Raw genomic sequence first — 26,002 nt, forward strand, 5'->3', positions numbered from 1 at the left:
TATAAGAAAGAAGAAAGTTGCCAAAAGCTCTATCAATTAGAACAGCCTCACTTTCATACTTTCACTTCTCTCATTCAAGCAAAACACTAATTCACTGTATGTACTTTTCCAAAAAAAGAACTACCTTGCCAAAAACACCCAACCCAACCCCAAGCCAGCAGAACTGTGTTTTCAAGGGACTAAAACAGGTAATATTTGTGTTTATTTCAGTGGAAACACCTTCAAGCATGAGTAGGTGAAGATGCATTGTTGCACATGACATGACATTGGTAGCCCATCCATAACTGCATCATCTCCAATTGAATCATCCCAAATGAGAACAAGAAGAATCCAAACAAAATGTAACCTCTGCTGAGTTCATCTGCACTGACACTGCTGAAATAATTTTTCCATTAGTTTCCAGTGATTTGCATTACTACTGGTTTTCCAGTATTTATCCAATATTCCCAGCAGTGAGAAATACATACATATGGTTGAGAAATTAGACATTGCTTTAAAAGATCATAGAAAAAATATATCTACAATTTGCCAGACATATAAGCATCAAAGGCCATATTCTGCACTATGGCTACAAATTCAAGCCAAATCTATTGGTTGGTAAATGGAGGGCTATATGCAGAGATTCAATTTAATAGGCTTAGGAAAAATAATTTGCATGTAATATTTTCTTTTTTTTTTTCCCTTTACTGCAAGGCATTTCACATTGAGAGTCTTAATAAGAAGTCATTTTTACAACCAAAATCTTAATTTCAACCACAATGAACTGTTCTGTTTAAATAATAATGCGTTTATATACATCAGTCACTCTTAGAATAATAAGAGGCCCTCAAGCATTACAAAAGCTTTACTTCACCATCTGTGATTCTGTGATTTATGATTTCATAAATTGTTAAGTACGATTAAGAATACTCTCACAGTTATAAAACTGTCTCCCTTTATATCTTCATGATATCTTATTGTTTCTTTATTCATCCTGCTGCTCAGAGATGGGAAAGCCCAAGCACATTTAAAAGACATTTTTGCAGGAAAAAACAGACTCCAAAAGCATCTTAAATGACCACGTTCTCTTAGACACAGATATGCAGGTACTTTCCAAATGCAGCATCTGTCCAGTTAATAATCACCTAAACACAGAGATGCTTCATTATATGTTTACCCACACGGAAAATTTACATTTCCTAAGAACATCTATAGAACACAAGTTGACAAAGAGAGAATAAACAGGTTTTAAAAAACTCAACATAAATACCTTTAAAATTGATAGTCTATCACCTTCCCAACATTTCACTCTGCTACACAGTGCCAAAGCAATCCTGTTCTTCTGCGTCAATTTCCCCAGTGCCCAAACATTTTCCCAAAACATCATACTGCTTGCCAGCTACATATAACTTCTGCTCACCCCACTTCACCTCTGCTCTTCCTGTGGCACTGCAAAATGGAGGGATGATCTTTATCTCTAAAGTATTTGATTTGGAGGTGAAATAAAGCTCTCTTTGTCTCCTTCTCTCTGTGTGGAAAAAAACCCAACAAAGAAACGGTGAAATGGGCAATGTGCACATTGCCACAGGCCCTCTCATCTGTGGTACCTCACAAGGACCATGCCACCCACGCCACCAGCCTCTCACCCCAGCAACAAGACAGGATCATTTACGTTTGGAAAAGATCTCCCAGATTGTCAAGCCCAAGTTTTGACCTAATGCCCCCATGCCCACTAAACCATATTGCAAAGTGCCACCTCCACTCATTTTTTGAACACTTTCAGGGATGGTGATTCCAGAACTTGTCACTGGCTTTCTGCATTCATCACCCTTAGACTGCTTTGTGAAGAGTTAGTTCCTTGAGGATCTCATCATCCCATCCGATGACAGACCTAAAATGTCCCAGCAGACAGCAAGCTGAGCCTGGCTGCTCTGTGTCCATACCATGCCGGTGGATGGTGGAGGCGGCCGTCTCCCCACCCTCACGATTCCGAGGGACCCCAGAGATCCTGCTGGCAGCCTCGGGCAGAGGCACTGCAGAGGTGGGCAGCCCTTCCCCTCACCAGAGACACTGTGTGCCCAGGTGGGCAACAAGGCCAACCCTGGCCTATCTCCGGACTAGAGTGGCCAGCAGGACCAGGGAAGTGGTTGTACCTCTGCCCTGAGCACTACTGAGGCACATCTCCAGTGCCATGTCCAGTTCTGGGCCCCTTAATTCAGGAAGGACATTGAGGTGCTGGAATTAATCCAGGGAAGGGCAAAGAAACTGGAGAAGGGTCTGAAGTGTCCTATGAGGAGTGGCTGAGGGCACGGGGGCTGTTTAGCCTGGAGAAAAGGAGAAGCTTTTTATCTCTGTAACTTCTGGCAGAAGGGTGTAGCCAGGTGGGGGTCAGGCTCTGCTCCCACACAACCAGCGGCAGAAGAGGACAGTTTTATGCTGTGCCCGGGGATGTTTGGGTAGGCCATTGGGAAGAATTTCTTCACACAGAGGCCGATTAGACATTGGTATGGACTGCCCAGAGTGGTGGTGGAGTCAGCATCCTGGAGGTGTTTATGGAAAAACTGGACATGACACTCCGTGTCACGATGTGGTTGACACGGTGGTATTGGGTACCTAAATTGGACTCGATGATCTCAACCTAAGTCATTCTGTGGCTGTGATTCACTCCCCTGCCAGGGAGCTGCTGCAGAAGCGGAGGCTGGCTCGGGGCACGGCACCGCCGCTCGCAGCCCGGCACTGCCGCTCCGTACCCGTGTCCGGCCCCGCCCGCACCCCGGGGCCGGCACAAGCGGCCGGGCCGGGCGGGAAGGCGGCGCTCCCGGCTGGCAGCGCCCGGGGCCGGGCGGAGCGGAGCGGGGCGGGCACAGCCGGGCCGAGCGCGGGGTGGCGGCCCCTGCAGGACAGCCGCAGCCTCGGCAGCCGCCGCCGCGCAGCCGGCGGTGTCAGTGCCACGGTGTCCGCCGGGGAGCGAGAGGCAGCGCCGGCGCCCGCCCGCCCGATCCCCGCGGCCAGGCCCCCGCATGCAGCCCTCACCCTGGAGCGGCGGCGGCGGCGGATCGAGGAGCTCTCGAGGTCCTCCCGGCAGCGGCTGCTGCAGTCGCGGGACAGGATGTTCTCCAAGTTCACCTCCATCCTGCAGCACGCCGTGGAGGCGGTAAGGCCGCCGGTGGGCCCGACCACGCCGCGCCGGGGATGCGATCCGGGCCTAGCGCCGATCGCGGGGCGGGGGGCTCGCACCGGGCCCGGCGCCCCTTCCCCGCTGCTCCCGGCGCTGCTGCCGGCGGGGCCCCGCGGGGCGCGCATCCGCTCCCGGCTCTGCCGCCGGCCGGGGGGGGCGGAGGCCGAGCTGCCCGGGCGGGCCCCGGAGGGAGCACGGAAAGAGAACGAATCGTCTCAGCGTGGCCCTGGAGAGCCGGGGGTGCCGGGGAAGGAGGGAGCGGCTGCAGCCCGGGCGGCCCCGGCACAGCCTCGGGCTGTCACTGCCGGGCACTGCCGGCCGCGGTGCCCCCCGCCGGGCCTGGGGACAGCCCTGGCCCGGCCCTCGCCCGGCCGTTGCCCGGCTGTTCCAGCGAGACAAACAGTAAAGGAGAGGAATCAGGAAGCTCCCCAGGATTTCCATCTCGTCCTGACCAGCAGACAATAGTCACTGACACCGGTGCTTCTGCGGGATGTCAGTTTCAGAGCAATGCTTTCCACCCCTGGTTTATTTTGTGACAGTGCGTGTGGATCAGGTTGTTCGGGGACGCGGGGCTGTGTGTGCAGCCAGGTTCCCTGAGGGGACTCGGGCAGGGGAAGCGAGGCCTGTTCGGAGCTGCCATTGCTGCAGGCCGCGTTCGGCACTGCCTGGCCACACCATTTATTTTTTGTTTTTCAGTTAGGCGGGGTCCTGGTAGTAATTCCCTGCCTTTTAGCACCTCTCCCTGTAAGCCAGCACGTCCAGGAGACGTGAGCGTGAAGAGATGATACAAATCAGCAGTGAAATAAAGAAGTCAAGGTGGAACGTGTTGAAGAAAAAATGTTCAAATGGTTGCAAAAAGAGCGTGCAGGCCAAATCCAAACGATTGAAATAAGTGCCTGCATGTCAAATCCTGCCTCATCTGAGGGGCAGCCTTTGTGCATTAATGTATGCTTAGATTGCACTTGAGCATATACCTGTCTATATGAGCCTGTAGTTCTGCAGGAGTATTCAGGTTTAAAAGCTAAGCATGTACTCATTAAATGCGGATTCCTAGTTTCCTTTTTTAATGGTGTGGTGGCATTTGGAAATAAATGTTTTAAATAATGATGAAATATTTTATTTGAAAACATTCTGACCGCATGTGAATGCTTTCATTAGACAGTGCTTTCATTGGAGAGGAAACAGAGACTAGTGCCTGCCTGACTGAAGAAAGTTTGTTGTGGTGAGCTGTGCCACATTTTGAATAACAGAAATAAAAGTGGATGACTGAGAGATGCAGGAGTGAAGGAGAAGGTCTTTCTGGCCTACCTATTTGAGAGATGTAATAGAAGTTATTATTAGGAGAGTGTTTACGTTATTGACATGTGCAAAAAATAAACAAAATATTATGCATTTGTTTGAGAGCCAGTAAAAAATAGGAAAAGCAAATGAGCTGAATGGAACAGAAGAGTAGAGATAGGGACTAGACGCTCTTTTTCCATTAAAAAAACCCAAGCAAAAGTACAGAAACATGTTGATACCATTATTTTGCAAGTGAGTACTATCCAACATCATGCTGTTTGTCCTTGCTCAATTCTGGTGTCCCTTTCAGAATTGCCTCGTCCTGCTACCACCACCGTGGAGGATCTCCTGATAAATACTGCACTATTGCGTTTACAGGATTGTGACAAATACCAAGCCCCACATACTAGGAATGAAACATGGAATTGCAAAACAGAAAGATACTAAGAATGCTTCTTTCACCCACTAATACAAAGACAGAACTTAGAAATACAAATTTTTATCCAGTTTGCACGCTGTATGTGGCTCTGTTTCTTTCTCCCAGTAGTAAAAAGATGTGATTGGCTTAGCTTTGCTATGGGGAAAAGAAAACTGTTCTAAGTACTAAGTACTAGCTCAGTCCACTGCCTACTGTTTTTAGAACCAAGAGAATTTGGAACATCATTTTTGATCCTGTTGTTCTGGGGAGCAATGTATTATGTGGGCAGCCTCAACAGAATTCTTAACCCTGAATGTCAGCAATGGAACTAGTAATTAAGGTATTGGTTCTCAAAAGTTTTGGGTACCTACCCCAGAGTAGGTAACTGTGCAGTTTTCAGCTGAGCTGGGCACTTAAATACACTTGAAGAGCCTGGGTTTGGCTTTCACGGGTGGGACTTCCTTAAATCTGAGTGGTTTGGGTAGCCCTTCTGCCCTGTCCTTTTTCCTGCACATCACTTATGTAATGCTCCTGCCCCTCAGGGCCCACTTTGGAGAGATGCATTTAAACAGAAAGGGTTCCCATGCTATTAGATGATTGTTGTTATCTTACCCTCGATATGCCGTCCCTCTGAACTCTGACGAGCAGTTCCAAAGGTTGGCAGTCTGATAGACATGGCAGTATTTGCCTTTTACTTGTCAGTGTGTCACTCTTGAACTGACTGCCCTTGTGACAGGACTGTGCTTGAGGCAAACATAAGGTGCTTTTTACTAAGGTTTTTTCTTACCAAGTTTTTTTTTCCCTGAGAGGTTGTGGTGTGTTCAAGACTAGCCTGAATGGGGTGTAAAACAACATGGCCCTAGTAGAAAATGTCCTGCCCATGGCAGTGGGGTTGGATCTAGGTGGTCTTGGAACATTCCTTCCAACCCAAACCTGTCTATGATCCTGTGATTCTGCTTGAATAACTCAAAACTTTCAGTCTTTGAAATTGCCCAAGTGTTTGAAACCATATTCCTGATTTTCATTACCATTGAATTCTGGTTTTTTGCCGCCTCTTATCTTTTGTCAATCCTGCCAATACTTTAGATACTTTTTGCTTTTTGGATTTCTCTGCAGCATCCAGATGAGCAAGTATCACTGTGTTACCCTGCCAACAGAGCATCCTTGAATTGGATGTGTTGGATATGTTAGTGGGAACAGTGGATAGGACTGCTGTCTTTGTTCTGTTACTTCAGGGCAGAATAGAAATGCTATTGCTTCATGGGATTCATATTATTAAATCTGTGACAGTTTATATATGGCTTGTCCTCAAGATATTTTGTCTTTGCTATGCATTTCTGATACACTTTCATCCCAAAGGGCTGTCCATGAGCACTACATTGTCAGCAACAACAAAATGTAGTGTACAGTAACAGCAGCAAGTTAGACTTAGTTTTCTTATCTTGTGCTTTTCACTCATGTTTCCCTAGACAAAATAGCTTGTCTGTGAAGTGGCCAGTGTTCAAAGAACTTTCCTTTGTGTTGATTTGGGCTTTTGGATATTTCACCTTAATACTCAGTTCAAAGGATGTTTTTGAGCTGTGTACCTTGCAGGAAAAATATAATTTGGTTGGCATGAATTTTGCAATTTGCTGTCAAACAGGAATATTTGTACCATGCAATTGAATGAATTCAGATTTTGGTGCCTGCTGCACATTCTTGAGACCCCCTCTCTACCAGCTTGTTATTCCACTGTATCTCTGACACTGGTACATTACCCTACTTTCAAGTAGCTTCTGTTTATACTTTGAAGCAAAACTCAGCTTTGAAAGAAACCAAGTCACTTGGTACAGGCAGTGCTCCAAAATCATGAACTGCATAACTGATTAGAACAGAATTTATTCCTCTTGAACCCATTTTATTTGATGTAATGACCTTACATTACTTGTTGTTTTAATGTTGTGCTGGTATTAACAAATTAGATAACAAAATGTAATGCATGACTTGCAAGCATGTGCAGTCTTAATTTTCTATGTGAGAGCAGTGACCATTGTAAACTCTGTGCATTCATCAGCTGAAGATCAAGTAAACCTTCAAGCATTAATCCTTTTTCACATTTTCTCTCAGACCATTCACACTGGTACAGTAGTAAGACTCAAGAAAAACATCAAGTGACTGTGTCAGTCCGGGGAGTGTGCATGCACTTCCCCTTCCTTTCTCTTTGACCCAGTTCCTGCTCTCTTTTTTTACTCTGGCATCTGACCAGACAGTACCTGTTATTTTTTTATACAGTATTCTCTTTCCTTTGTGAATTTGCCATAAAGATATTGAGGCGTATCACCAGCTTCTGATTTCCATTCTTTCCTGTATTGAATTGCACTTTTGAAAAGCACACATGAAAGATATGACAATGATTTGTACATGCACAAAAGAATTGCTGTTAAATACTGCATATCCATACGTTTCTTTGCTCTTTATGTTATTTTTTTTCCTGCCTAAACACGAATTCTGTATGCTTTGGAAAATCACATTGAATTGATTTTGGACAGGTTTTGTCATGAGCAGACTGTAGGTCTGGTCAAAGATCTGTTGCTCTCCTGAGAGCAGCACTTTTCCTGAAAGGAGTGGGCTTTGATTATTTGTAACATATTGAGACCAGAAGGATAAGGCAGCATGTGTTAAGTTCAGCTCACTCCCAGGAAGCCAAACTGGAGCTGGGCACCAGATGGAAGATCTTGCTAATCAATGGCTGCTCCACTGGGCTGCAGTTCAGGGGTGTTCAGTGAATTTTAGCTATATCGTATACCAGTACCTGCACTGCAGGCTTGAAAATCATGGGAATTATTTTCTCCAGAGGAGGAGAACTTCACTTTGAGATCAGGAATCACTAAGAGCATTTTTAATTACATCAAGATTAATTACAGAGTCACAGAATATTCTGTGTTGGAAGGGACCCACAGAGACCATGGAGTCCAGTTCCTAGATGAATGGCCCATACAGGGATCAAACCCACAACCTTGGTATTATTAGCACCATGCCCTAACCAGCTGATGTAATGGTGAGAAATAACTGCATTTTTGAGGTAACTCCATCAAATTAGACAAGTAGCAGGAATTAATGGCCTTCACAAGGCCTTCTGATTTGCTTCAGAATCTCCATACAAATATGAGCACTTACACAAAATTATTCAGGTTATTCAGGCTGGCTGCTATAACATGCATTCCATCTTAGCTGATAGCATCCTAAAATAGAAACTGTAACCTCCTACTGGTACTACCTGTCCTGGTAGGGTTAAAGCATGTCAGCCAAGTGTTAGAATTTTCTAATGCTTTCCCAAGCTTGGCTTTGTATACATATAAGCTGGTATCTTGGTCTTGCTCTTTACCTTGATTTCATGTCTGAATAACTAAGTTAAGAGGATTGCCTGGGTTTTGTTGTTTTTAGTTTAGTTTAGTTTAGTTTGTTTGCTTGTTTTCTTGTGGGTTTTTGTTGGGGTTTTTGATCAGGAAACACTTATCTCAATCTTGCCTGGGGTTACATCTCCAGTCCCTGGCAGTGCTGATGGTGTTCCCAATAGGCTGCATTGCCTAGGTGCACACACATGCTAATGTTATCTCTGCTATGTCTGGCTTGCAGTCCTGATCAGAGAAGACTCTGAAATCACTGGGTTTTTTAATTTGAAAGGGCAGAACCTGTCCCTGAATTATTTTTTCACCTCTGAGAAGAGTCCCTAGAGGTGTTTGTTGGGAGGGAGAATATCTATATTCACAGTTCTGTCTCATGGTGAATAAATTATTGACAGTGCTGAGAAGTGAAATCCTTTTCCTGGCACTGCTCAGAGGCACTAAATTCATCTTGAGGTAGATGAGACGAGAAGAAGTGGAGAGGAAAATCACATCAGCCAAGGATAAATCTTTAATGTTATCTATCATGTGTTACTTTGGAAATAGAGTGTTCTGTGTTCCTCAAAAGTTGTCTCTGGGTTATTCATCAGCTGGTGTTGAGGTTTTGATACAGCTTTTTTTTACAGAAATAATCATTACACTGCTTGAAATACACATCTAGTGCAGCTAGTGTGACATACAGAGCACGATACACAATATCATACACCCAGTTCTTCTGAATTTCAATAACCTAGTAAATGTCACAGTAAAATGAACTGGCTTTTTGCAGTGTGGGGTGTTCAGATACTCTATAGTAGCTGCTGTGTTAATGTGCTGCTCTGAGTGCCCAGCCATGGAAGACTCAGTGAGTGCACAGGCTGTCAGGGAGAGGATAAGCCCTGTCAGTTTGATTTCCTGGTTGCCATTTCCAAGGGCACATTTCCACCCGGGATGCAGGCAGAGATAGTTGCCAAGCACCACTACTTTTCCAGAGTCTTGCATTTCAAAGTCCTCTGTGCAAAGGGCCATTAACAATTAATGTTGCACTGATCTTGGCATGGCATGCTTGTCATATACTGGGCTTTACAACTTTACCAAGATAAATTTAAGTGTCATTAAATTCAAGGCAAAGAAAAGACTGAAGTGGAAAACATCCAGGGCTTTTTCAAAGAGACCAGCACCACCCAGTAAAGACCATATGAGCCCTGTGCCCCTGAGCACTTGTTTGCCCAAGAACTGTGACTGCAAAACACATTTTAGACCCTATGGAGAGATACTAGAGCAGTTCAGATTTATTAGTCTCAAATGTGGTATCTGTAGCTCTTGAGGAGAAAACTTCCTTCACTTAACCTTTCCCTGTGAGGTTAACTGACCCTGGCACAGGCTCCTGGAGAGGCTGTGGAGTCTCCATCCTTTAATATATTCAAAAGCCATCTGGACATGCTTCTGAGCAGCCAGCCCTAGGTGACTGTGTAACAGGGGGACTAAACTGATGATCTTCTGAGGCCCCTTCCAACTTCAGCCTCTCTGAGATTCTGTGAAGGACAGAACTCCATATCCTGTCAGGATGGTTCAACTCCTTATCCTGCCAAAACAGATGCACCAGTTTATACTTGGGATTCTTTCTGTTTGGCCACAGGGCTCATTGTTGCCATCCTGTCAAATGGTAATCTCCTGTTTCAGGATGCCCTGAAGAATGACTTGAGGACTTGATGCTCCAAAAACAAAAAAAAAAGCCTCAGCAAGTAGGATTAGACCTCAATAACAGCAGATCCTCATGTGACCTATTGAATGGTTGGGGTTTTCCCTATAGGATTTCTGATTTTACCAGCTCAAAACATTCATGGGCACAAATTCAGTGCTTGTCTCAGCTCTCACTTTGGAGAGCAGAGTGGTGAAATGATTGTGGTCCTTTTTTCAAAGGCTGCCTGTGGTGTAATGGGCCACAGGCCACCTGTGTCTCAGTGGGGAAGGAGCAGTGCTGATGGGGACTGCATTTCCTTTTCTGCACAGTGTTATTCCTGGATGCTGCTCACACCCAGCCAGACATCCCAAACTCCTCCAGGAAAGAAGAAACTTCTTTTTCTTGCAGAAATGAAATACGAAATACGTTTGTTAAAAAAAAAAACAAAACCAAAAACCAAAAACAAAGAAACATCAAAAAACCGCCAACCTTTGGGCATGAATCTAAAAAAAAACAAACCCAACCTTAAAACTGAACAAAGATCTTTTAAAAGAAGTTGTGGCTAACAGGAAAAAAGTCATGGCAAAAATTGGATGAAGCAACTAATTGGTATTTTTAAGGGAGCAGACGGAGAAAAGAGAACAGAGTGTACAGGAAGGGAAGAAGGCACCAAGAGCAGATGTAGAAGAACATGATTTTTTCCTACAGGACAAAACTGTGGTCTAAACAATACAAACATACATTTCTAGAGTTGCTTTGCTGTAGGAGCAATTGCTTTTGTTGCTTCAAATAGATTGTCTAGTGATAGAGACATCACAGAGATTATTACTGATGTTTACAAGGCAGGCAGTGTGGCATGCGGCTCAGCCATGAATAATTGATGTAGGCCTTATTAAAGGTAAAAGAGCAGAGAGTAACAATTGTAGCACTATCTGCAGCACTTCCAAGTATAAGATAAAATTGAATTTAAGTTCTGAGCAAGTATGTTCATTTCATTTCTGACTGGTTTTTGTTTGTTGTGTTTTCTCCCCCCATAGCTTGCACCTTCCCTTCCATTACAAGAAGATTTTGTTTACCACTGGAAAGCAATCACCCATTACTACATAGAGACCTCAGGTAAAAGAACAAAGCACTCTGGGTTTGTCTTTTTATTGTGGAAACTAGAATTCACAATTTCAGTGTTTTTAAAAAATAAAGATCTAGAAATACTAAAATGAGCCACGTCTTTAATCAAAATGTGAACAATAATAACTGGTAATTAAAAATAAAATGTACTTCCACCTGTGAAAGTAGGCACGGAAAGTGGTTCAGTCTTTCCTGAGTACTATGGAGAGAACTGCACCTTGTTACATCTGACCCAGTTTCTGCCTTCACATACTCTGTTTAATCTAAACAGACAGCTGCAGAAATGCAGCCCCTGCTCTTAACATTTTTGTTGCTTTGCATCGGGGATTTTATTTTTCTTTGCAAGATTTTAACAAAAGTAATTTTGTGGGCATAGATTTTACCAGACACAGATGGATTCTGTGTGCCCAGCATTGGTTATTTTTGCTTAAGTGTCTTGTCTCAGTGTAAAGTATTTTGATAGCATAATCAACTAGTTTTGTTAAACCTGACTCAGATATTACACTGTTCTTCTTAAAAATGGACATTATGATGAAATGTAGCTGTAATTGCTTTGTTTTTAAACTTTTCCCTGGTTTGGTTTTTTGTTTCCCAACAATTATGCAGCCTGTAAATTTTTAATTTTTGGACCTAGTTATGAAACAATTATTTTTTACAAGTGAATGTTGCCATGCTTTCCTCAAGCATATTAGTTCTGATTTTCTGCTGGAAAAGCTGTTGAAACTATGTTTGTGTCTGATGATCTTGTTTATTTCAATATTTACTCGTAAAACTGCAATATGACCCCTAGTTCCAAATACCCATCTTTTGGAACACTATGTGATGTTTCCAAAGGTGGAAATGACAGGGTGGCAGGGAAAACTGACACCTGCAGTGACGTGGAGCAGAATAAAAGCTGACCTCTCTCCCAGAGTTTCAGAAGTCTTTTGAAAAACAAGCTTTCACTCAATGGATATATTTCTGTCCTCTGCAGTAGGAGCAGAATTATGTATAGGAAATTCAGGCAAAACACTCCAGGCTAACTGGAGGTTGTGGCAGAGACCAAAATCACTCTGACGTGGCAGTTTCCCTGTGTGATCCTTGTTGCCAGTTGCATGCAAGTGACAAGTTATTTTTAGACAATTGCGTAAACAGTAGTAACCATTTCCCTAGGATAGCTGTTCAAGTAGAATTCAACTAAAAAATTAAAAGAGGAAAATCTTAATATGTGGATGTGTTCTACAATATATGAATGCCAGTTCCTACTGCCAGTGGCAAAAATCCACTGCACTTTCATGACTTTAATATAATAAAATCAACATCCTACCCTTTCCTGCATAAGGATTGGCAGAATTCTATTTCAATGCAGAAAGTACAAAAGAGAAATATAGAAGCTTTTGGAGAATAAACAGCATATTCTTTGTTGTTATCAGCAGAAAAGCCATTTATTTAGTTATCTAGTTTATAAAGGAACTGATCAGCTGCAAATTAAGCTGATGTTAGAGGCCATTCAAAGATCTGAGAATACTCTATGAAGGGTCAAAGAGGAAGATATCAAGGTTTACTAAACAGAAGATTGAGAGTTGTACCTTTCTCTCCCTTGGCTTGCTCTCTGGCAGTAGAAATTTTTCTTTTTTGACTGTATAATTAATGCTTGTTTTGAAGTTTGACACCTTTTCTCCATTGCAAGGTCAGATTAATCTGCCCAATGCATATTCCAGTGTACATCTTCAGATACAGTTCTGAAAGTTTACATTAAGACATGTTAAAAATTTGCACTGTATATAAAGTTCTTTAAATGGATGTCATATTTATAGGTCTTAAATTTGAAACTGAGCTTAAATATGAGGGCAATTTTTAAATCATTCTTAATTGCCTATTTCTTTTATTTAGATGACAAAGCTCCTGTGACTGATACCAACATTCCCTCTCACCTGGAACAGATGTTGGATATTCTAGTTCAAGAAGAAAATGAGAGGGAATCGGGTGAAACAGGACCATGTATGGAATATTTGCTACATCACAAGATTTTGGAGACACTCTACACACTTGGAAAAGCTGATGTATGTATCTCTCAGCAGAACAGATTATCCCTTGTGTGAGCTCCTAGTTGTGATAGAGACAAGTTCTACAGTAGGTGGTAGTGTGGGACGCTGAACTAGCAAAAAGCTGCTTGCTTGTATTACAAATATACCAATGCATATTCCCATATTACCAGCATATTACAGGTAACAGCCTTTTACAGGTGTGATCAGGGTGAGAGGACCCTGAGGTGCTGGCTGAGACAGAACCCTGAGACTCACCACTCTGATAGTGCTGATAGTGAAACTAGAAGTGGGAGAAAATTTTTCTTCAGTCTAGAGTTTTTCTGGCTTCTACAAGACAGTATTATCCCTCTCTGTCCTTTGTAAATGTTGGGAATTCTTGGGTGAAAAGTGCTGTGTTAAATACAAATTTTCAGTTAACTTTTCTGAGTGTGTCGAGCTATTGCTCAGAAAAACTTTTGATATCAGAAAGCATTAATTTGAGTTGATCCCTAGACAGCTTTCATACTTTGGCAGTTTGTCTGGTTCTTCATGTCTGCTTTGTGGCACACATGAAGTTACCTTCATGGTCTTGGTCCATCCTTGTGTGTATTGGCAGACTTCTGAGCTAAAATGTGTGGAGTTGGGTGGATCATGGGGTGAATTAGCTTGGCAGCCCTTGTGGTAGAATGTTTTGTGTCACAGTGCAGATGCAGTTAGGGAGGCATGGTTTATCCTGTTCCAGGGATAAATGGAGCTCTCCAGGGTTTCCTTCTCAGTCAATATTTTACACATTGTCATGAGTTTTTATGTAAACAGGCAACACAGGACAGTGGCTGTCTGAGCCTGAGACATTCCTTGCTCTGGAAGAGCCAGAGATCTGCAGTACCTGTTGCTGTACCAGCTGTCCTACAGTCAGGCTAAAATACCTGCTCCAGCTGGGCTTAAAACCACAACACTGATGTATTAAAGATGGTTGCTCAGAAATACAGCTCATTCAGTAATCTCTAAATGTTGTCAAGAAACCAAGATGAAATGGTGACATATGTGAAGCTGGTAATTAGTAGTGTGTTTCTAAGAGTTGAGAGAAGTCATTCTGTACTCATACAAATACGTCTGTACAGGCAATTCTTGTACAGCCTGTCTTTACACTTTGCCACTTGTGAGTTGATACATCTGAAGTAAACACACAGTTCAGTGCTTGCAAGATGTTGCAAAGATCTGGTGCAAACAGAGTAGTTCCCTTTCACAGCAGTCAGTTGCACTTACCACTTTATCATCACCATTACTGATGATGTGCCCTGATGGTACATATTTTGCCATTCTGTTTAAAGGATTGCTTGAAAACTCAGCTTGAATAGGGATTAAAAATCTAGAGATAATTGCTTAGAAAGGAGAGCCAGGTTAGTCTGTTGCCACCTCACACATGCAGGAACCAGATGAGGGAAATTATGTGAATTAAAATTAACAGCATTTATTAATGTGTAGAGCACATAAGTTTGGGGGAATTTAACTAGGAACAAAGGTATATAAAGGCCCACAAGCCATCAGATCTCCTGGAGACAGGTAAGTCTTTTCATTTAGTGTGGTGGATTAGGGACAGTAGAACAAGGATCTGCATGTTCTACAGATATTTGTGATTTATATTCTGCTCAGGGAATGCAACAGCTTTCTCTTGTCCTGGACCATCTGTGCATTTATAAACACTTTAGCTGGCTAAGGTTAATTGCTCATGACTTCAAGAAACCTTCTGTAGGTAATAAGATTTTTATAGTTTATCATTCTGTATTTGTATGTACTGATTCACTGAGTTGCTGGATTTTGTGGCACAATACCTTAAAAGACATCTGACCTGTAGCAAATTAATTCCAAGTTAATTTCCCCTTATCACTGTAATGATAGGGAATATTTTCTGGAAAGAAACTTCTGGTAGAAGTTTGCCCTAGAGCAATTAACTGAATATATGAACAATTTGAAAGAGCAAACAGTAATGAGATGCAACATTTTTTATTGATCTCTGTTAATATTGATAAAAGTAATATGTTAACAGATTATGACTTTGTAAAAAATATCTGTGGTTAAATTATTAATGTTTAATTAGCCATTCTGAGTGAAAAAAAATGCATCTGTAATTTTCTTCACGTTTATTGTTTTTTTGTTGTTGTTCATCTGTTTTTGTTTCAGTGTCCTCCAGGAATGAAACAGCAAGTTCTGGCTTTTTATACAAAACTTCTTGGAAGAATACGACAACCTCTTCTTCCCCACATAAATGTGCATAGGCCAGTGCAGGTACTGTTCAGATTTTAAATAAACTATATTTTTGCATTACAAGTTTCTTTTATTCTGCTGTAGCTAATGTTATCTTTAATTCTTCCATTGTCAAGTGAATTAAGGAAATTGCTTGGGTGCCATATTAGGTTATTTTTTTAATGTTCTGATGATTAGAGCCTTGGACTGCCACTGTAATGCAAGTCATAAATAATAAAGAAAACTTGCTCACAGCAGTCTAAATACAGAGCAAATGTTCCAGTCAATATTCATACATAATTGTAGTGTGTGTATAGAAAAATAATTCAGTCTAGTATTCCTAGAAAAGCAATAACTTTCTGTCTTAATTGTTCACTTTATGTGACAGAAATTAATCAGGCTGTGTGGGGAGGTTCTGGCAACACCAACAGAAAATGAAGAAATTCAGTTTCTCTGTATAGTGTGTGCAAAGCTGAAACAGGATCCATACCTGGTCAACTTCTTCCTTGAGGTGAGTAAATCAATTCAAAATTTTACAGGTGTATTTACTGTGTCATACATAAAAAATCCAGTAGAGAACTGGTGGTATCACATTGTGCTTCATAGCTTTATTTTCATTCCATCTGTTATTTTTTATCCTGTGATATTAGAAGTCTCATTGTTTGGATTTTTTTTTTCTCCCAGAGACTTTCTACATCTGATTTCCACAAGAATTTCATTCAGGGTTCACAAATACACGTGCCCAAGGTCCTTTTCCCTTGCAATGAAAGTGCCAAACGAATTGCAGTGTAGAACACTGAGGGAGACCTTGGCCTTCTGGTGTTATTTTTGTCATTCCAACGAAGACCAAAGGACAGATTTCAGGGAGCACTGAAACCTTGCAAGTTGCTGAGTGTTCTGCAGGATTGGGCCTTTATTTGGTAGTGGCACATATGTTGGAGCTGCAGTGCCAGCTCACAGTCCATACAACACCATCTTCTATCTGTAAGACATCCTGTGTCTTTACTGCCTCCTTTAACATGTGGCATTATAAAATCAAGAGTGGGAGGATAAACAGTTTCTAGACTGACTTTCAGTTCCTATTTAGAAGAAGCATAAAAAAAATTGGTGTATAAAAGTCCATTTAGAACTGCATTTTGCTTCCACTTTGCTGTTTCCTGTGGTGACACAGTCTCTATTAAGTATGTGATACTTTGCTGAAAAATATTCCTTCAAGACTATTTTACAAGCTTTCCACAAACAAGATCTGTGACAGCAGAGGCTGCTAAACTGCAAAAAGATGTTATTTTCCATTAAGTATGTGATTATCATTTGCATGTCAGTAGTAAAGAATCCCTCTTGAGATTATTTTTACCTTAATTATTATCCTGATTGCCATTTTATCCACTGTAGTTGTACAAGCAGCAGAAATGGTATAAGGATTGAAAAGTTAATGTTTAAACATTAGAAGCACTCAGAAGCAAACTACTGCATATATTACATGCAAAATATGGTAGAATTCTAAACCAGGATTACTTTTAGTGTTATTTGTGTAAGTTGTATGGTTTAAGCCTCTTAAATAGTGCCCTTGCAGTCAGTCATAAGAAACACTTTATTAGTGCTCTTTCCCAAAACAGCAAGATTCCAATATTAAAAAATGGAGAAACAGATGATTCCAAGTTTCAAAGGGGTCTCTAGTTTCACAAAATGCTGGCTGTGGAGTCCAGGCAGGCTGGCAAACATTTCTTGTAGCTTCTGTTACTTCACAGTATTATTCTAGGTATTGTAGCCTAAAGCATTTGTCTTCACACCTTGTGATGGTTGTTTCCAGATCAGTTATGTGGGATGCAGAGCTGTGCTTCATTAGAGTAGGATATTCTGGTTGTTCACATTTGGCCTCTTAGAGGTGCTGTTGTGACTTGATCACTTTCAAATGCATGAAAGGGTAAATTTACAGAATTCTGTGTCGCATTTCTGTCTCCTATCTCCAACACTTATAAGATGAAATGCAGATGCATCTCTCCAGAGAGTGTTTGTATCTGTTACTTTTGCTTCCTTCTTTGACTGTTTCCAATCGGTTTATACAGGATTTTATGAACATAAAAAACTGAGTGTGTACAAACTCACTTCTTTGTATGATTCCATGATTCCATACCAAATATCTATTTATTTTGGTATTAATATATATATTTTTTTTTTAAAACTGAGTTTTCCTAGTTCTTGTGCAGAGAGAACAAAGACATATTGTAATGTTTATTTATCACCTCTACTGCAGTTATATTTTTTATTATAACTTGCCTTATCTCATTCCATCTTAGGTGAGATACTCCTTGCAATTGATTGTTTCTGGCAAAGGGACACTTAACTCTGTGCTTCAATTTCTGCTCTTGAGACCTTGAAAAAGTTCTAATATAGTAGCTAAATAGTTGTACCTTCATTTTATAAAATGAACAACAGTTTCACTATTCACTTCTACTTTCAGTACTATGAAGGATCACCTTGATATTTTTCACCACAAATTAAGTAGAGGTTCTCAGCTGTGATATCACTTGATGTTTTCATAGAACTCTTTTAAAATCTATCAAAATTTAGACATGGCATCATTCACTACAGATTTTAAAACTGATGTTTACAGATCACAAAAATACAAAAGTGTGGATTTATATTATCTGTTCTTTGTTAACATTGAATTCACGAGTACTTTGTTTAGAAAGCATTGAATGTGTGTTTTATGTAACCTTTTCTATTAGGTCATTCAGGATCCTGTTTTGCACCTTTGCAGGAGGCAGGTGAGCAGCTGAGCTGCAGAATTGCATGATTAAACAATAGGAAGCTTAAATACACACAAAAATTCTGCCTGTGTGTTGTTCAATGTAAAAACTGCTTTGTGTCACCTGCCAACATAAGAGTAATGAGCTGTGGACACATTTCTAGGGGTATTCATATATTTATATATGTTAGTTCTCTCATCCCTGCCTTAGCTAAATATACAATGGCCTTTCAAATGGCAGAAGAATCCAGACATGAAGCAATAAGCCACTGTAAGATAAAATAAGTATTTTACAGAATATTGCCCAGTTTTTGAAAAAATAAAGCTTTTCCCTTTAACAACCCTGCCTGCAGCTTGAGTGGTGCCAGCAACAGTGCAAAGTCCAGGATTGAAATTATATTCCAGCCTTTATGTGCAAGGGTCACTGTTGTGATTCAGCTGTTTCTGTGTATTGATGAGGAGGATGGGATGATACTGTAGGACTGCAGAAGCTCTGGTGATGGACAGTTCACACAGACACCTTTTTGTTGCTTTGCCAGCCTTGCGCTTTTCACACTGTCAAAAAATAACTATATTGAAGCAGTTATTTTTCTACTGCATTCAAAGATCATCCTTATTTTATAGCATGCAGTCTGCTGCTTTTACCAGTGGTTTGCTTCTCCAGGGAATTGGTTCTGTGAGTGCATCAATGCCCAGTGCAAATTCCCCACAATGAATGCACGGCACTCGAGCAAGTGTTCACTACAGCTCTCCAGTTTGCTGCCTGACGTGTACTCAGTCCCTGCTGGTTTGTCTGTACTAAAATCCATTAACCCCAAATGGTTAGTCTTTTAAATTATTAATACTTGAGATATATTCATAATAATTTTGGTGTTATCATAGAGAAGGGAACTGTTTTGATTTATAATCTCACTGCAGTTCTCACTTGAAAGAAATGTCTTGTGCTGCATTCTAATTTATGATTCCAATAAAGTATTCTTCACCTGTGCTTATGCCAGAACACTGAATTCTTGCCTTTCTGTGAGTTTCTTCATGGTATCACAGAGCACAAATTTAAATGCCTTTTTATGTACTGGAGACAGATTTATAGGAAGACAAATGCCTTTTTTCAGGCAAAGAGATGGTTAGGAGCTTCCAGGAAGGTTGTCTGTGACCTTTTAGAGTATTCAGTGCCCAGTGCTAACTTCTAACTTCCATTCAATCTGTTCAATTTTTTCTTCCTGAGAAACACAATTTGAGAGTACTCTGCTGTCAGAAAAGGTGTTTCTTTCCTTTTCCTATTGAAGGTAAAATATCAAGAAATTTAGAATATTTTACTTGTGTGATTCCAACTGGAAATAGTGTTTTCAACATAAGATGAAGTGAGGCCTTGATACAGAAAGGAATATTTTATAATGAGTGTTAGATTCTAAAGGTGCCACCCATAAGATAAATTAAAAACATCTATCAAATTGTGGCCACATCAGGTGAATAAAGCTGCCATCCTTTTGTAAATGGCATATTCAGCCTTGAAGCAAAATGTATAGGACTTAAAAGAAATCTAAGCAGATTTAAAAGTGTCTTTTAAAAGGTTTATAAAACACTCACGCTCCCACAGCCCTTTAGGTTTTACGTGGTTACTGTATCCAGCCTTGACTACTTCAAATGTTGATGTTAAAAAAATCGCTTTTAGTAAACTCGTGCTTCAGGATGAACAGTAATTTCAGCTGTGTCATTCCAAAAAATGCTTTGCAGAATAAGTTAAAAGCAATGGCTCTCCAAGGATCAGCAAGTGTAATCACAGAAGACATGATAAAAGACCACGAGTCCGTGACAACAGACACGGGGCAGCCTGAGGAGACGCCCGGTGCTGCCGGAGCCGAGCACATGGAGAAGGAGGATGAGCTCCCACAACAGGCAGAGGAGCTCTCTTTCAGTCTGGATGAACTCAATGTCACATCATCACCTGAGTCCTCCACTGCTTCTCCAAATCAAGACTATAATTTAGTGAATTCTCTACTAAACCTCACTAAAAGTCCTGTGAGTTGGGTTTTTTTTGGTTTTGTTTTTTTCCATCTGTATGATAAAATGAAATAGTTGGATGCTGTATGAAGTGGGCAGAGGGAATGAATAAAAACACTGCATTTTAGCTATAAAAAGTGAAATGAAAGTTTTTGCAGGCATTTTTTGTAAATTGGTGATTTTCTTTGCAAATTCAGAGTAAAGTAAAAATACTGTTTTAGAAAATTAGTACTAAGCTTGTTGATGGTAATATAAGTGGGTTTTTAAAGAAACTTTTATAGGGTGCCGTATGTTTCACAGAAAAGCTACACAGGGTACATAGGAGGTGAAATATATCACAAGAGAATGCTTTTAAAACTGCTTTCAATTGTTCTGACTTAACCAAACCCACTGTCTTTGTAATGGCACTGAGCTATCTCTAGGAGTGGGTTTTCTTTTTAAAAAGCCTGCTGTATGTCTTGCCCAGCTCAATCCTCAAATTGAGATTTAGATTCTTTCAGAAAATTTAGAAGAGGTTTGGATAAGCCTATAATTACTGCGGCATTCCTAAGGGCAGAAAACCAAGTCTACCACTATACCTCATTATTGTTACATGAGTATTTACAGGATTTAGTATCTTGGTCTCAAGCTGACCTACAGCTCTATTTCTGTCAGCTGGAAGGTTGCAGCTGGCATTCTTGTATATCACACAAAATCAGGTGTGTAAAATCTTGTAGCATCCAAATTCACTAGAGTTAATGACTGAAAAGGCAACAAAAATAAATCCATCCAGTCACTGTGGGGGGATGAAGAGGTTTTATTTGGGAGTTGTTTGCTTCTTGATTTCCAGCGACCTTCATTCACCCTCTGATTAATTCTTCCATGCCCTTCTGCCAGGACGGCCGGATAGCAGTGAAGGCCTGTGAAGGTCTCATGCTTTTGGTGAGTTTGCCAGAACCAGCAGCTGCCAAGTGCCTGACTCAAAGTACTTGTTTATGTGAATTGTTGACAGACAGGCTGGCCACCCTCTACAAAGCCTTGCCTCAGTCACTGGATCCCTTAGACATTGAAACAGTGGAGGCAATTAACTGGGGGTAAGAATTTTATTTTTGTATTTAATACTCAAAGTGACTTTTCACCCTTCCCTGAAACTAATTTGATAGGTATATAATGGGTATAAAATATTCACACACACACACAGACTAAAGCCTCAAGGGCAGAGCTGAGATAGAGCTGCAGCACAGTGGTGCACTTTGGGTGTCGAGTGTACATGCAATTTCTGACATGGGGCCAGTCCCATGCCTGCCAGTCCCTGGCAGAGATTCCTCAGGGGTCAAGTTTTTCCACTGGATTACATCAGCAGTTTATAGTGGTGTCACTGTAGTATCAGGTACGGATTATACTCTCATGCAGATGTCAAGGATTTAAGAAGCATAAACTCCTCACTGTACACAGTGGGCATTGTAAGCTGCTGCGAGGGGCAGGAAGGGTCTGTTGGTTAACAGGCTGCTGTTGCAAAATTTTTGCAGCAAAAAAAGAAGAAGGAAAGAATTACTGCATAAGTCATCAGCATGAAGCAAAAAGATACATGCCTATTATCCTAACTGCTTGTAATTTAGATTCTTAAAATATATGTCTTCCCCACTCTGCGTCCATTATTATGAATTGCTCCTGATCTGTTAGTACTGAAAGTAGGTATTTGCAAAATGCTTAGCAAAATTTCTGGTGATTGGAGTTTGAAATTAGAAGGGGAAAACCCACAACTTTAAATTGTGGGATAAATAATCAGAGGTGTTCTTTACCAAAGAAGGTGGTGTATTTGTTATTCCTTAGAGCCCTCAAAGTGAGATAGATGTTTCTTTCTGAAAGATACAGTCTGGTTCAGGTATACACCGTGTGGTTTTGGTCGACTTGCCTGAGGTCACTTAGAGTAGAGAAGAATAATTGCTTTCATTTTATGGTTCTGTGACTACAGGAGTTACTGATTCATTTTCTGTGGTCTGTGTTTCCTGGGAGAACAGACTTAGTGATCAGTTTTCCCTTCTGACTCCAGAAACACTTAACCAGAGTTCCTGTGCTGTACATTAGGTGTATCCTTTAGCATGCACTGAATACCCATGTTGTGACGGCACTGCCAGATCCATGGAGACTGGCAGAAAAGCTTTTTTAATGTTCCCTTCAGTACAAGTAGGTCATTAATTATTCTGTTAGGTTCAATAAGGATGGAGTCCAAGATTCTTCAATTACTTGTAGACTAAATTATTTTTTTTCTCTGTGTGCTCTAGCTTGGATTCCTATAGCCACAAAGAAGATGCATCTGCTTTTCCAGGGAAAAGAGCATTGATTTCATTTCTTTCTTGGTTTGACTACTGTGATCAACTCATCAAAGAAGCACAAAAGGTTTGAAATGTGTTCAGATGATACAATTATATTCAGAAAATAAGTAGCTCCAGTTGTTTCCTAGCTTCTGAGTTTGAGACACACCATTTTGTACTTTTGTCTCAGATGACTGCTGTTGCTATGGCAAAAGCTGTGCGGGAACGATTCTTCATTGATGTTATGGAACCTCAGCTGATGCAAACGTGAGTAGCATCCTACAAGACACAGCAGAACAGAATCTGAATCAAGCTGGCTTTTGGGGGCAGAAATCCACTCCATATCTGATATGAAAATGTTTCGTTCAGTTCAGAGATCGGAATCCTCACGTCAACTGCACTATTGCACCGCATTGTTCGCCAGGTGACTTCAGATGTCCTGCTGCAGGAGCTGGTGTATTTTATACTTGGAGAGAACAGAGAGCCAGAAACACTGGCAGACATCAACAGGCATCCATTGAGGCACAGGCTGATCGAGCACTGTGATCACATTTCTGATGAGGTGAGGGCTGATCTGACACAGGAATGTCTGTCTGCTGGCCAGTTCTGGAGTGTGAAGAGTCTGTAAAGGCACCGTTGTGAGGACTTCTCATATTTGTGTCAAGTAATGTCTTTTGCCAAGAAAGAGAGCTCTGATTCCCAGCCCTACAAATTCCTTTTAAAAAATTAAGTCAAGCTGTTTTCTCCACCTAGCTTTGTTTTTTTTTTCTCCTAAAGATTTTTTGGTGTATTTGCATGCCCACTATGCATATCGAGTTAGACTTGCTCATCTGTAAGATAGAGTGAATTGAGCTTTTGTAATTACATTTTAATTTGTTGCTGTTATTTTCCATGTTGTGTCAATTCTGTCTTATTATCACATAAGATATAGATCAAAATTTGGGGTACATATGAACTAAGTGTTGTTGGAGAGTATATGCAGTGCCAATTAAAAGATGATGAGATAACTTTAAGCTCTAAACAAACAGCATCATTAAAATAATTAAATAATTTACGGTAGTGAAATCCCTCCAGAGAAGCTGCTTGTTTCATTTTTTCTATGAAACAACCTCAGCCCTCTACTTTTTTAGATAAAAATCATTCTTGCCTGAAATACAAATCTCTGCTTTCTCATATCCATTTTTTCAGTATGCCTACCTGCTCACCCTGTCAGAATGAGTTATCTCTGTAAATTAGTTACCTTTGCAAAGCTAAGCACTCTCAAGCAGTCTTGAAAAATCATCTTTGTATTGCTTAAAGTCAATGTTCCTTTAAAAGCCTACATAACATCTCCATGTAGAAATCTTAGCCTCTAGACCTAGACACAATATCTCTTTTTCTGGGTATTTATTACTAACTTCAGGTCATGTTGTGGATCTCATTTGCACAATGATAGCCATCTTCCAGCATGGATCTGACTGTAGAACAGAAAGCTAAATTATGAGTTCTCCATATGTTCTTTGTATTGTTATTTTGGCAGATTTCAGAACAGGTTTTTTTACAGAAAAAAAATGCATTCCCATCTTGATTTTCAAATATATATGAACTCTTAATCCGTGTTTATACCACATGTAACATCATGATTTCCTATTTTTTTCTTATGATTTTTTTTCCTTCCATAATGTTAGTAAGTGATTGCAATGTTCTAGGATGGACAAAGCAGATAAAAGGCAAAAAACATAGGGCAGCAGTGCATCAGTTTATTGAGTTTTATTCTTTCTGTTGCAGATCAGCATAATGACTTTACGAATGTTTGAGCACCTTTTGCAAAAACCCAATGAGCACATTCTTTATAATTTGGTTCTGAGAAATTTGGAAGAAAGAAACTACATGGAATACAAGCCTCCCTGTCAAGAAGATAGAGATATAGTAGAGAATGGACAGATTGCTGGAGCAGTGTAAGTTTCATTTTTAAGAGAAGTTTTCACAACAAGTAACATGGATCTTTATTTTTAGAACAAAACAGGTTTTTTTCCAGTAATTGAATGAAAAGTAAGCACTTGAGTGCTCTGTGTATTAATCCATATCTGTAAAGTGATGCAGAAATTCCTACATCAGCAACTTATGGAAACTCTTAGAACAGGAACAGAAAATCTAAAATTACCACAAACTTCTATGCAAAACAATAGACACTCAGAGATCTTCATGTTTCAATTTATTTATGCATCTACCAAGCTTAAATCTATGCATATTTTATTACAGTTAGTGAGAATATTCTTCAGTGTCGTGCATACATTTATGATCCCAGCATTTTTGGTGGAGGAGCATTTCTGAGGTACTACATAAAATAAATAAATAAAATACTGAGGCACTGCATAAAATATATATGCCAGGTAACTCTTGTAACTTAATGCTTTAGGGAAGGAAAGGTAAGGACTGGCCACACAAATCATTTTAGTCATCTAGAATAATTTTAATATGTCCTGGAGTAGAACTCTCTCATGTGAAAAATGTGCTATGAAGTTTTTGACTTGATGCAGTAATTTTGTACAAGTCAAAAATGTCTCATCTGTTCAGATTGTTGGGCATTTGCAAAGGTTGGTATTTCTGCATATTAATTAGGTAATACAATGTGGATATTGTTATGTTCTGGAAAACATCCTCATTGTTTAGAGAAGAAAAACAGCTTGCCTTGTGACCCAGAGATTTTCCTGCTTTCCATAACATTATGTGGATGATTATGTTTTTGTCTAATGTAATTTCACAGAGATCTGGAGGAAGACCCATTATTTACTGATCTGTCTCCAGATAACACATTGTCAGCTCAGGAGTGGCTCAGTGCTTCTCCACCTGTCAGTCCAGAACATCCAAAAAATGATGGGAAGACTGAAGTTCATAAAATTGTAAATAGGTGAGTTGAAACAAAGACTTGAGGAAATGTCTGAATGCGTGGGTGTCTGCACACACTGTGCAAATTAAATGTCTACTCTGTAATGGATGTTATTCTGTGCCAGCTGGGAAAATGACTCCACAGAAGGAAATTATGTGGCATTTTATCAGAAAGCTACTTCTGAAAGATTAGAGCTTGCATTAATTCAACATAAATGAGAAAAATAGAAGAACTTTGCAGCTAATCATTGAATATTTAGAATTCACCATTAAAACCTTGTTGATTATAAAAGTTGCTTTTTGCAGAAATACTTGCTGTTCTTAAAATGCTGTTACAGGACTTGACCTTCCTGGACAAGTCTGGGGAGTCTTGCCATAAACCTCTCAGGGGAAAAAAACCCCTCAAACTTCCTTAGAACTTCAAAGTTCCTTAAACACATATATAAAAGGATATAATTGCCATGGTAACAATAATCTTTTGTTCCCTGAAAGTCAGGGGGCACCTGTGTCACCTGTGACATACCTCAGTCCCTGTTAGAATCACTGCAAATTGGATATCACAAAGAGGACAAGCTCTGCTCTAAGCAACTTAGTCATGGTAATTCTCTTAGGAACTAATATTAGGACGAGGGCTGTTTGCTCTGTCAATACTTGGTAGCAGAGCAGCACTGGTGTGTAAGTGCTGACCTATCTGTCTGCCCAGAAATAATCAAAGGTGTTAACCAAAGGAAGCAAATAGCCCAGGACAGCCAGGACAGAGTGACATCATCACTTCTTGCTCTCTTTCCCCCATTATCGCTATTTATAGTTTAT

The 26,002-nt window shown here is 40.5% G+C and overlaps 1 protein-coding gene across 1 annotated transcript in view; it reads left to right on the forward strand.

The window, feature by feature from the left end:
- Positions 1-2,858: 2,858 nt before the first annotated feature.
- The window catches only part of FHIP2A (FHF complex subunit HOOK interacting protein 2A), a 33,649-nt gene continuing 10,505 nt past the window's right edge, over positions 2,859-26,002 (forward strand). The window contains exons 1-12 of the mRNA XM_056494369.1: positions 2,859-3,133; positions 10,940-11,018; positions 12,900-13,069; positions 15,215-15,319; positions 15,666-15,788; positions 19,761-20,045; positions 20,904-21,100; positions 22,292-22,406; positions 22,512-22,588; positions 22,691-22,883; positions 24,089-24,258; positions 25,068-25,211. Of these exons, the coding sequence (XP_056350344.1) occupies positions 3,089-3,133; positions 10,940-11,018; positions 12,900-13,069; positions 15,215-15,319; positions 15,666-15,788; positions 19,761-20,045; positions 20,904-21,100; positions 22,292-22,406; positions 22,512-22,588; positions 22,691-22,883; positions 24,089-24,258; positions 25,068-25,211 (1,703 nt within the window). The 5' untranslated portion in view covers positions 2,859-3,088. The remainder of the gene's footprint in view (positions 3,134-10,939; positions 11,019-12,899; positions 13,070-15,214; positions 15,320-15,665; positions 15,789-19,760; positions 20,046-20,903; positions 21,101-22,291; positions 22,407-22,511; positions 22,589-22,690; positions 22,884-24,088; positions 24,259-25,067; positions 25,212-26,002) is intronic.

Source organism: Oenanthe melanoleuca, chromosome 6, assembly GCF_029582105.1.
Source record: "Oenanthe melanoleuca isolate GR-GAL-2019-014 chromosome 6, OMel1.0, whole genome shotgun sequence".
NCBI lineage: Eukaryota > Metazoa > Chordata > Aves > Passeriformes > Muscicapidae > Oenanthe > Oenanthe melanoleuca.